At 59.1% G+C, this 12,036-nt stretch overlaps 1 protein-coding gene across 1 annotated transcript; it reads left to right on the plus strand.

Moving 5' to 3' along the window:
- The first annotated feature begins 1,098 nt into the window (after nt 1-1,098).
- GC (GC vitamin D binding protein) lies at nt 1,099-6,519 on the plus strand. The gene is made up of 13 exons (XM_059826931.1): nt 1,099-1,156; nt 2,750-2,819; nt 3,265-3,397; nt 3,497-3,708; nt 4,123-4,255; nt 4,399-4,493; nt 4,798-4,927; nt 5,077-5,279; nt 5,495-5,627; nt 5,735-5,832; nt 6,068-6,200; nt 6,293-6,356; nt 6,497-6,519. The coding sequence occupies exons 1-12, from the start codon at nt 1,099-1,101 to the stop codon at nt 6,344-6,346; spliced, it is 1,452 nt and encodes a 483-aa protein (XP_059682914.1). The 3' UTR covers nt 6,347-6,356; nt 6,497-6,519.
- The last annotated feature ends 5,517 nt before the right edge of the window (nt 6,520-12,036 follow it).

The raw sequence follows: 12,036 nt of genomic DNA on the forward strand, positions 1-12,036 counted from the left end.
AGCTGCAGAACTCTCTATACCCTTGCCTAGAAAAAGGGATATTTACGATTTGGTTGCTCCAGTCACGGCCAAGCTCTTAAAAAAAGCCGCAGGGCAGCATCAGTCCATCCGCCCATGTGAAGCCACCCGAGAGGAGCCAGTTGCTTCAGCCAACACCGCTAATCCGGGGAGGTATTTGCTAGATATTTATTTTGCAGCAGCCTCGGGCCATGATGCCCTAAGGCTGAATAAATAAGCTGCTCCTGACCCCGGTGGCTCCGCAGTCCCCGAGCCCGAGCGCCAGCCTGGCACGTCACCAGTGCCACATACAGCACCCGCCGCCCCTTCTGCTGCAGCTCCCGAGGGGCTCCGGCGCTCCGCTGTCAGCCCGAGGAGGGGAAAAAGCAACGCAGGCTCTCAGAAAGCAGCAAATGTTCGGGCACGTGCGTGCGCAACGCCCGGCCGTCGGGCATTTCGGGTGGGAGTCACCCTGACCCAGCGCCTGCGTGACACGGTTACAGCGGAGCGGGGCACTGCGTGGGGCCACCGTCGCCTCGTGGAGCGGGTGCCCCCACTTCGTCACCACCCAGGAGAGTTTGGTGTGCTTGCACCCCAAAAGCGGTGCCTCCTTCCTCGCATGGGGCTGGGAGGACCACTTCTCAGCCCGACCGCACCCGGCTTCGCGCTCGCGGGATGCACGGGACGCTTTCCCCGGCGCGTCTCCTCTTGTCGCTCATGGTGCGCCCATCATCCGTCACGGGAACGTGTGGACGACGCACTGTGGGACATGGTTGAGTGGGCATGGTGGTGTTGGTTGATGGTTGGACTTGATGATCTTACAGGTCTTTTCCAACCGTAGTGATTCTGGGATTCTGGGATTCGGTGGGCAGGAAGACCCTGCCTGAGGTCCCACAACAACGCATCCCCGTTTTGCCAAGTTAATGATTAAAATCTGTCTGATTTTGGAGGCGCTGGCACCCAGACAGGCCAAGGATGCTCGCCCTCTGCCCCGCTGCCGGGATTAATCATTCACCCGGCAGTTGGCTCTACCTCCATATAAATGCCGGGATGGGTTTCCCAGCGCTGCTTTTCGGTGGAAGGAGGGAAACCGGCCGCACCATGAGGGCAGCTCTGGCCCTGCTGCTGCTTTTAGCTGCTGCGCGTGCTGAGCACCGAGGTAAGGGCATTTATCACGCGCTCGGGGCTTTGCTCTCCCCCGGGGACGAGGGGTACGAGGCTGGAGTCCGCCAGCTCCGGCAGTTTTCGGTGGGCTCCCCTCTCCCCAGCCCACTGCCAAATCGCTGGGCAGGAATCAGAGGGAGGGAAGGGAAGGGAAGGGAAGGCGTGGAAGGATGTGTCGGTACCCGGGATGCCCCTTTGGGGTGATGCTGGAGGAGCGGGGAGGGGAGGAGGCTGGGCTGGGCTCAGGGGCAGAGGGAGGCGGAGAGGACGGTGTCACAGGGCTCAGCTTCTTCCCTGTGCAAGGGAAAATGAGATTTTTTCTGGCCCCCATTCATGGGTACCATTTCACTGTAAAATCCACCCCTCGGATGGAAACGATACTCTGTGCCACCCCTTGCTGCCTTCACAGCCCCGCAGGGAATCATCCACCTGCCAAAAAATCCCTGGAAAACTTACTCCTCCCATACCGCTTTATGAAAATGCAGAAAGAAACGCAACAAGTTGGCACTCACAGCAGGACCGACAGCCGCTGCTCCTGCGAGGAAAAAGAATTGCCTTTTACCACGGCTTCCCCTTTTTTCCCGGTGCTACCAGCCCTGCAACAGCCCCCTCACCCTTTCTTTCCCACCGAAGCAACATGACCTTCAGCGTAACGGCACATAATCCCTCGGTTTTGGGGAGATGACCCCGCTCCGCACCGTAATACCAGTAAATACTGGTATCAGTATTTACCCTGCCGGTACCAAAGTCTAACCAATGCGGTTTGTAGCAAAAAATCGATAGCGTTTTTCCAGGGATGAGAGTCGCGGGGGATGTCTTCACCGCTGGCAGCTCCTGACCTCCGTGGTCCCTCCTGCAGAGCTCCCAGCCCTTACGGTCTCCAAACCCCGGCAGAAAAACCAACACCGGGCATTTGAAACGCACGGAGATGCCCATTTGGGCGCGGGGCGAAGACACCCGACGTTCTGCCTACGGCTCTCCCAGCAACAGTCCGGGTACCAGAGGTGCTCCTCCGGGACCAGCAGCACAGCCGCAGCCTTTGCCGGTCTGCAGCGCCGTGCCAGCATCTCCCAGGGAATACCGCCGAGTCCGGCTTGAGAAAAGAACCAACTGCGTAAAAGAATAACAACCCTCGAGCGAATAAAGCCTTCGGACCACCTTTTGTGGTGGTGTGGCATCCCACATGCCCACGCTGTCGCTACCGCCGCGGAAGGGAATCAGAAAGCGAGAGCAAAACAGGGGGTCGAGTGGGAACGGGCTGTTCCCCAAATGATTGTTTTCCCTGGAAAAAACGCGAAAGACACGAGTTATTTTCCGTAGGAGGCTCAGTTAAGCAAAGCCATGCTGCTTTGGGTTTTTTTTTTCTCTGCAAGGAGAAAGATGGCTGGAAGCGAGCTCCATTGCCGCCCAAAGAGAGGGGCACGGGAGGGGGTACGGCAGGGGAAGGCAAAGCCGGCATTTTCCCAAACCCCAGCCCCGGCAGATGCAGACTCGCCGGGTCCCGACTCCCCGTCCACTGCCCAGGCTGCACCCGAGCCAGCCAAGGCACAAACCCCGCTCACAAATCCTCCTTTTTCTGTGCTTACAGGTAAAGCTTATGTCCGGGACAAAGTCTGCCAGGAGTTCAGGACCCTGGGGAAGGAGGACTTCCGAACCCTGTAGGTACCTCCTGCCGTATTTGCCCTCCCAGGACACCCAGCACCTAAGCCAAGACCAAAAAAAATTAAATAAAAATAGTCTCGGAAAGGGGAAGATTTAGTCACTCCCTGCAAATGAGGTCTCTGATTGCTCTTAACAGGAGAAAAGTTTGCTTCGTTTGTTGAACTCCTCAAAACCAATTAGGTCCCTAAATAACCAGGAGTTCTAACAGAGCTGGTGCATGATCCCCTGGGAAGGGCACCCCCCAGCCTGAGACCCGCTCCCGCTCTTTCCCGGCTGTTTTCCAAGGAATACGTTGCTATTTCTTGCAGTGCCGCAGCTGCTCCTCCCCGGCTGACGGTGCTAAACCCCATTTTGGCAGAACGATGCTGCACGGTGATATTTTTTTTTTTAAGAGAGAAAAACACGCTGTCAGCTCATCCTCTCCTTGCTCCCTGCTCCCAGGACCATTATCGCCAACAGCAGGAAATTCTCCAACGCCACCTTCGAGGAGATCAGCCACCTCGTCCGCGAAATCGTCTCCCTGGCTGAAACCTGCTGCGCCGAAGGTGCCGACCCCTCCTGCTACGATGCCGGGGTGAGGCTGACCGAAACCGGGCGATGGACCCCAAAACCAGGGGCGGGGGGGGACCGGGTGGAACGACCCCCGGCACGTAACCTCCTCTCCCTGCCGCAGTCCTCAGCTCTGTCGGCCAAATCCTGCGGCGGGGACTCGCCCTTCCCGTCCCACCCCGGCACGGCCGGCTGCTGTGCCCAGGAGGGGCTGGAGCAGAAGCTGTGCCTGGCCGCCCTGCGGCACCCGCCCCAGCCGCTGCCCCGCTACCTCCAGCCCTCCAACGAAGAGCTCTGCCAGGCCTTCAAGAAGGACCCCAAGGACTTTGCAGACAGGTAAGCTGGGCTGGGGACGGCACTCGGTCTCGCCGATAACGCCCGTTTGAGCCCAGGCACGTGCTGGTGCCGGCCAACGTCCGGGTGCCCACCGAGCAAACCGCTCTCGGTCTGGCCCCTCTGCCGTTGGTGCTGCGGCTCTCGGTGGCCGTGGGGCTATCGGTGCCTCAGAGTAAAAGGTCGGGGTGTCCTGCATTTTACCAAAGGGATGAGGGGTGCCATTGCCTGCGCGAGTCGCTGGAGAGGGGCCCCCAGCCCGCTCGACGGCTTGGTGCCATAAGCCAGCGGCACGGGGTGGTACCCAGAGAGGGCTCCCATCCCCGGGCAGCCTCAACGCCCCAAAAACCCCACATCTCCTGCACCCCAGCACCCGATCCCGGGGTGCCGGCTCTCCTCAGCCCGCCTCCGCCGCAGGTTTCTGCACGAGTACGCCAGCAGCTACGGCCAGGCACCCCTGCCCGTGCTGCTGGGCTCCACCAGGACCTTCCTCTCCATGGTCTCCACCTGCTGCATCTCCCCCGCGCCCACCGCCTGCTTCCTGAAGGAGGTGAGGCCCTTCCGACCGCGGGGCTCGTCCCCACCGCGCTCCCCGGGGAGCTGGGCGGGCGCCGTGCCCATGGCCCGGTGAGACGTGGTGGGGAAAGGCTTGCGTTTCCCTCGGAGGAGACATCCATCTTCTTTTTGTGGCAGAAACTGGAAAGGAAAACCCTCTCCTTCCTCACCCTGCTGTCAAACCGGGTTTGCTCCCGCTTCACGGCGTACGGGAAGGACAAAGTCACCGTCAGGTAAAAGGGGGAGGTGGCCTTTTCTCTCCTTGAAGACGGGTCAGGCGGGGAGCGCGTTCCTATTTCAAGCTGTGGATGCTGTTCGCAGGCGGTGTTCACAAAGACAAATTTTCATTAAGATGTACAAACGGGTGTGCTGTAGTACCCCGCGGAAACGCTCTGGGTATAGCGGAGGTGCAGGGAGAGCCCCGTGGCTCCCCGTCATCTCCCCCCCGCATCTCCACCGGGCCAACGCGCTGCTTGGAGCTGTTAACAGGGGAAGGGGGAGCTGAGCTCCCTAAGCCCCTCGTACGCCTTGTGCCAGCTACCTCACCTCGCTTGCTCAGAAGATGCCCAGCGCTTCCTTCGAGGACCTTTTCCCCCTGGCCGAAGATGCTGCCGAGGTGTTTTCCCAGTGCTGTGACTCGCTGGCCGAGGACTGCATGCAGAAGAGGGTAGGAGAGCCAGGAGCCCACCCCAAACCCACCTCCCAACTCACAGCAGGGGCTTAGCAAGTGAACCCCATCGCGGTGAGGGGGTCCGCAGCCGCACCAGCCCCGGCAGGACGCCGAGCCCCGCACACCCTCCGCTCCCCTCTTCGCAGTTATCGGAGCACACGGCCAAAGCCTGCGGCGCGCTGGCGGCACGGGACGAAAGGTTTGCCGACTGCTGCAAGGGGAAAAACCTCATGCAGAACTATTTCTGCATCTCGGCCCTGCCACCGGCACCCGTCCCCAAGCTGCCGCAGGCACAGAAGCCGACGAACGAGCAGCTGTGTGGCGAGGATGGGGCTCGCCATGCCCAGAGGTGAGCGGCACCCGCGGCGGCTGAGTTGCAGATCCTTCTCCCCTTGTCTTCGTTATATGGTTTGATTATTATTAGGATAACCGGGGGAACGCCCTCTCTTCCCTCGGGGGTATCGCCCCCGGGGGCTGCACAAAGATGTGAGGAGCAGCCCCCATCCCACGCTGAGCAGCACTGGTAATGAAAACTCATACGGCGACTCATTTTCCCTGCTCCAGGTACCTGTTTGAGCTGGCACGGAGGCACACCAGCGTCCCCGACGCCTTCCTCGGCAAGCTATACGACACCTCCAAACAAGTCCGGGGGGAGTGCTGCTCTGCCAAGGACCCCTCCGCCTGCCTGGGCAGCAAGGTGAGCGGCGGGGAGGGCTCCGGTGGCTCACCCTGCTCTCCCCCCCGTCCCCCAAAACCCCGCAGAGGCTTTTCCCAGCCTGGTTGCAGCCATCCTCTGCCACCCAGCGCCAGCGGATGGAAGAAGAGCTGCCCCCTTCCCTGGAAAAGGCCAACCAGCTCTGCAGACAGTACACCGAGTTAAATTTCCTTGACTTCAAGAAGAGGTAAGCCTTTGCCCCTCCACCCAAAACCGGGTCAGCAGATGCAATCAAAATTTGGCCAGAATTTTGAGGATGCACGAACGGAGCCGGCGGTTTTGAGCCTAAATAGCAGCAAAATGCGGGGAAAGACGTAACGCGCCCCTCGCAGGGCACCCAGCCCCGCTCCCGCTGCCACCCGTCCCGAAAATGCCGTACGGGTATTTAACGCCTGCTAAAACCGCCGGTCCCCACGCCGCAGGCTGCGGGAGAGCTTGCTGCAGACGACGCCAGAGGCCGGCCCCGAGCTGCTGGGGCGGCTGGTGGAGCAGCAAGCCGACTTCGCCTCCACCTGCTGCCCCCCCAACTCGCCCCCCATCTACTGCACCTCCAAGGTAAAGCCGCGGCCCCCCACCCAACCCACACCGAGCTGGCGGCCAGCCCCCACGCCCGGGGCTGCCCCTCGGCTCTTCCCTCCCCGTTGCAGGTGAGCTCGGCGCTGGGAGAGGTGTGCGCCGGGGGCTCGTGCCTGCTGGGCTGAGCGCCCAGAGGTGAGCAGCTGGGGCGGGGGTCCGGCTCCCGCGTCGGGGACCCCTTCTGCGGTCACGCACGGATGGAGGGGGGGAGTTATGGGGCTGGGGAAAGGGGTCACAGCCACGCATCCCGGGGCTGAGTTCTGCGGGGCACGCAGGGAAGCGGGACGTCGAAATGGAGCGCGAGGGAATCGGGCCGGAGGATGCCCGGCAGACGGCTGCTTTTCCTTGCACCGGGAGGGGAAGGTGCCACCAAGCCCATGGCTCCCTGCCGCCCACCGCCCGCACCGCCGACGTGTTCCTGCAACCACAATAAAGACTTAAAACAGCACCCTCACCCTGCTGCTGGCAAGGCTTTCCGCACCCCCGGGACGGTGGGGAGGGCTGGGAAGGGGCACGGCTGTTTGCTACCCCCCCGCCCGCAAACGCACCCGTCCAAGCCCCACAGCCCCGAGCAGGGGGTTCCCCTCCGCCCGACAGCGGGTTTGGGGCTGCTGAACCCCCCGCCATGCTGATGGGCCTCAGGGGATGCCCTGAAACACCTTGCAGGGACAGCAAAGCTCAGGAAAAAAAACCAACCCCAAGCCCAGGGTATCCCCTGGGACCACGAGCAGCCTCAACAGGCACAAAACGCCGGCGCAGAAAGGTCCCAGCTCTGCCCACCCGAGGCGGCCGGGCAGGGATTTGGTCCCGCGGCACAGGGCTGCCCTGCCCAACCCCACCTTGCTTGGCGTGTTTTGACCAGAAAACGCTGCCTACCTTGGCAGGAGGCTTTGGGCAGGGATGGCCGGGCTCTGCCCTCTGTTTTTATTTACCGCGGTGTTTATTAGCACTGGCGTTTGGGCTCCCGTCAGCTTGAACTACGTACGGGAAAGCCCCCTTCTGCCGCATCTTCCTCCCCCAGGAAATCCCCCAAGCCCCTATCCAGCCCCGGGAAAACAAAACCTTTGCCGGCAGCAGCCCGGATGGGCTCCCGGGAGGCCCCCGTGTTGCACCCCATGACAGCGACGCCTCCGCCACTGTCACTGCTTACGCGGGGGAAAAACGCACCCAAGCAATAATCAATTGCTGTTTACAAAAACCCAACCAAACAAAAAACAACCAAGCAACAAAACACAACATTTTTTTTTATTAAAAGCAGTCGACTCCCGAGAACGCCCGGGCTGGCCGGTGCAGCCGCGCGGCTGCTCTCAGCTGATGCCACCTGGGAGCATTGCCTCGGCCAGCAGCGCATCCCCGCGGGATTCCCACCCAGCCCTCCGCCAGCCCGGGCGGAAACCACTTCCCTTCTCTACTTGTCGTTGCAGTGAGGCTTTTGGTTGGGTTTCTCTTTTACTTTTGTTTACTGGGTCTCCATCCTCCTGCCCTCGGCGCTGCGACGGGCACAAGGCAGATTCGCCTCCCGCGTTTTTACCTTGGCAGCTCTCCGTTTCCAAAGTTTTGAAAGGAGAAGCAAAGTCCCTGGTTTTTTTGTTGTAGTTTTTTTTTTTTTTTTTAAAATAAAAACCCCATCCTTATTGCTCAGAGCAACCCTTCCTGGCCTGTCTGTCCGCTCATCACCCAGCCATCGGGGTGCCCGGCAAACCTCAGGCCACCTGCAGCACCTTTCCACCAGGCAGCCTGCAAAGCCCGAGGCCCAGTGTGCCATGAGGTTGGAGCTGGCAAAGCAACGAGGACAGCTTAAAAACCCCCAGCCTAAATACCTCTGGGATACCATTCCCAAGCACAGCCATCCCGAGCTGTTCCTCATGCTAACTGCACGGCTGGCACAGCAATGCGTTGAGGCGCAGCGGCAAGGTGGGAGCAACATCACTAAAAGCTTCCGACAGGGAAAAGAGAGGTTGCGACAGGGAAAGCGCGACGTGAATTGCTCGAGGCACTAAAAGCCAGCGGCGCTCCATAAAACAGCTCCCAACATTTACCTTGCCGGCGCTCGCAGCCCATCCAGCCGTGCCCAGGCTTCTGCGACAAGGAAAGCACGTAAGTGTTCATTAATCGATATGCAACAGGGTGGTTTTTTCCCTAAAAATTGGAAAAAACCCCTTCAATCTTGCCACGGCCAGCCCGCGGCATGTCGGGGGAACGCAGGGGGTTCTTTGCCTCCCTGCCAGGCACCTAACGTGTGGGGTGAGTGGTTTGTTCCTGAAGAGCAGTTAACCCAGTACAGAAGTAAATAAACTGACCGACTTCTTTTTTTTAATCAATTACTAGATCCATAAAAGCATTTAAAAAAAAAAAAGGTTAAAAATATAAGTTTTATCTGTCTCCGAGACCCATGGGGCTGTTTGCTTTCCCCCTGACCCCTTTCCCCAGCCACGCAAGCCAGAGCTCGCACTTTTGGGCCAGCAGCAACCCTGCCGTCAACTTTAACTACACCAAAAAACAGCGAGTAAATGGGCTCCTACCTGCTTTTAATTTTATTTTTCTTTTGCACTGCATACAGCACTTTCCTACAAGGAGCAGCACGTGTTTTCCTCTTGGCTTGACACCCCAAACACCCGCAGAAGCAGGCTCAGCAAAGGTTTCTGTCCAGGAAATAAACAGCAATTTATGAGGGAGGGGACCAGCTCGCAGGTGATGCTCGTGCCGCCCAGCTCACACCCAGGGCTTCCAGCAGCTGTGAGGAATAAGTAATTCATATCCCCAGGGGATAATCCCGGTACCCCCGGGCAGAAGTAGCTGCCCAAAACATAGTAGAGTCCTAAAATGCCATAAAACATTTTCCACACTGACAAAATGGGAGAGATGCCGGGTGCCCGGTGAGGTGCGGGAGAGCTGCAGCCGAGGGGAGAAGGCTTTGGGGACCTGCAGCTTGGTCCAGCTCTGCCACTGCGTCAAGAAGGCACAACCCATGTTCCTTACTAAAAAGTTAGCTGGAAATACCCACATAAGCGTTTTAACAAGCCCATCTCCCCCTGTAGCAGGAAGGGATGGGGTTTCTGGAGGAGTTGGTGCCCCGTTACAGTTCTCTGTCATGGGGATGGCCACTCGTAACGCTGGTGGAGCCGGAGAGGTGTTGATGGTTGCTGTTCCCCCAGCCCCGCGTCCTCACCGGTGCTATTCCCAGCCAAGGAACGACGAGTGCAAAGAGCAAAGTTTGGTCATGACAAGTTTCATCCCAGAAACCAGAGGTTTCTTGGAGAAGCCCAGGCCGTGCTGGCCTCACCCTTACCTATCCGTGGCTGGTAGAGTGGGGCAGGGAGACGCCGTGTCGCTCCGGGCCCTCCTGGCCACCCTCCGGATCCGGCCCCGGGGCTGCTCCCCCCGGCGAGGGGCATCACCCTCAGCCCACCGCCCACCGAAGGACGGGGCGAGGAAGCACCACGACGGAGCGCTCAAAGCCGGGGGCTCGTGTGCCTGAGCCGCACGGGACGGCGTCGCCGTGCCGGTCCTTGGCAAACATCTCCTCTGGCTTGGTCTCATCCTGCGTAAGACAGAACGGCAAAGCGCCCACCCCCCCGAGAGCTGGGAAGAGCAAATCCAGCCCCAACTCAGCCCAGCTGGGGAGCTAACCCTCGATGCCCCGGGGCTGCCGAACCCCCCAACTTCTCCCCAGCTGCAGCATCATTCCCCCCGTGCCCGCTGCTGCCCACCCCCCCGAGCCCCCCAGTGCTCCCCAGGGGAGGGCAGGAGCAGGGACCCACGCACAGCCCCACAGCCGGATTTCTGGGGCTCCCTGTGCCTGCTCCCCATAAGTTGCACGCCCAAGACATCTCCGTAACGCGCCTCCCCCTCGCCCTGGGGAGCCTCTTGCTGCGGGGGAGTGTTCTGCTGGAGCAACAAAGCGGCCCCGGGAGGAGGACAGTGCCATACAAACCCATCTCCCCACGCCATCCATGGCGGTCACACGCCCCCGTGACAGCTCCGGCCATGTCCTCTGAGCAATATTGAGCATTTTCTAAATGCTCCCGATGCAAAAACGCAGAGGTTGGTGCTTATTGAAGGGGAGACCTGTGGGAGGAGCACCCCAACACCACAGAGATGCTGTAGGGCCAAGCATGCGGTGGCTCACAAGCTTCAGCATCGTGGTGTCGTGCAAGGGAATTGCCCACCGGATAACGAGAAAAACCCGTGTGAAAGGATGAAGGGATTCAGACAGCCCTCGGGGCAGCTCCTCCGGGAGACACAGCCCCGCTCCCCGCACGGCCCCGTGGCTGCGAGGCTCTTGGGGCCCCAAGCACAGCCCCTGGATGCGAGCGCTGATGGGGGCTTGCCCCTTTCCCACCACGGCCCACCGAAAAATCAGCTGAAGGTTTCTCCAGCGGTTTTCATCCTTTTCCAACCCTGCTCTTTGTTTTGGTAGCATTGGCCGTCTCGAGCTGTCACCAGAAGTTATCCTTGTACACGTACGGCAGCCGGTGAGCATCCCTCCCCGTTCCCCCTGGAGCACGTGAAATGGGGGTGATGGGGAGCCCCGTGGGACCACGGTGGGCCGGACCCACGCCTGCGATGGGGAAGGAGATGAATCCCACGGGCAGATCCTGAAAGGCCGTGAGCACGAGCCCTGCCCGCACAGGGAGGAGGGCAGCGTGTCCTCACCTGAGGCCATTTCCATAAGGCAACTTAACCTGCACACACTGTTTTCTATAGAAGTCCCAAGTGATGCTTTTTAGTCGGCTTGACGGGGGTATTTGCTTGACGGGAGGGGGAACAGGAGACGCCCCAGCCCCCCCAGCCCGATCTCCCACCACTGCCCAGGACCAAGCCCCTGGCCCCACCACCGTGACCACGACCCCTGGATTTGGGGTGCGCGGGGGCACATCCCTGTTACTGGACCTGTTTTCCACAATCTCGTCTAATCCCAGGTTCGACTCAGGGTCCCGCAGCATTGAGCCCCTCCAGGGCCTCCTCTGCATCCCAAACCGATCGTCAGTGGGGTCGGCGAAGGTGCCCTCACCCCAACACCGGGGGCTGGGGGAGCCCCCAACCTCCACCGGCACCTTTCCGATCACACTCCGCTTTCTTTCACAGCCTGCTGCCGGTTGCAGCACCCAAAAAAGCTGGTGCGGGGCTGGGATTCGTACCTGCCTGCCGCCTTCTCGTCCTACCGAGCGTCCACCGACTTACAGAGATGGGACTGGGGTCTCTTCACCTTTATTGGTGAGCACGTTGCATTTCACTCCCCCAAAAACTTCAATGTATTATCTCAAGAGAGGGTATTTCCATCATTAAAACTCACTTTTACAGCCATACATCCTCAGCTCCTTTATGGCTGGGTAAGAGACTTTCCCTGCATTTTTTACGTGTATTTGTGGGGTCTTTCCTAAGCATCCTCTCCCTCCGGAGAGCCGCCGAGCGTCTTCCCGTGGCAATGGCCATTACAACAACAGTGATACGGGGATCTCACGTCAATCAGAGAAGACTGAGTATGTAACGAGGAAAAACAAGCACACAAACTCTCCAATAAATGCACAAAGTTACTTTATTTTCAGTATACATTTAATTTTGAAAAATATAAATGCTAAAATATCTCATCATCTTCATCTTTTGATTCCATAAAAGTCACAATAGAAAGCTTCATAAAACTGTAAAATACTATAATGTTATAAGGAATTTTCATGTTTTATATTACTGGAAAAAAATCAGTTTAATATATTGAAATGTTTTCTGCTTTTTTTCCTTTTTGTTCCACCATCTCGATCCACTTCATTTTATACGAAGTTTTTATTCTTTCCTCCAAAGCAAATACAGACTTACA

The sequence above is a fragment of the Gavia stellata genome, chromosome 19, assembly GCF_030936135.1.
Source record: "Gavia stellata isolate bGavSte3 chromosome 19, bGavSte3.hap2, whole genome shotgun sequence".
NCBI lineage: Eukaryota > Metazoa > Chordata > Aves > Gaviiformes > Gaviidae > Gavia > Gavia stellata.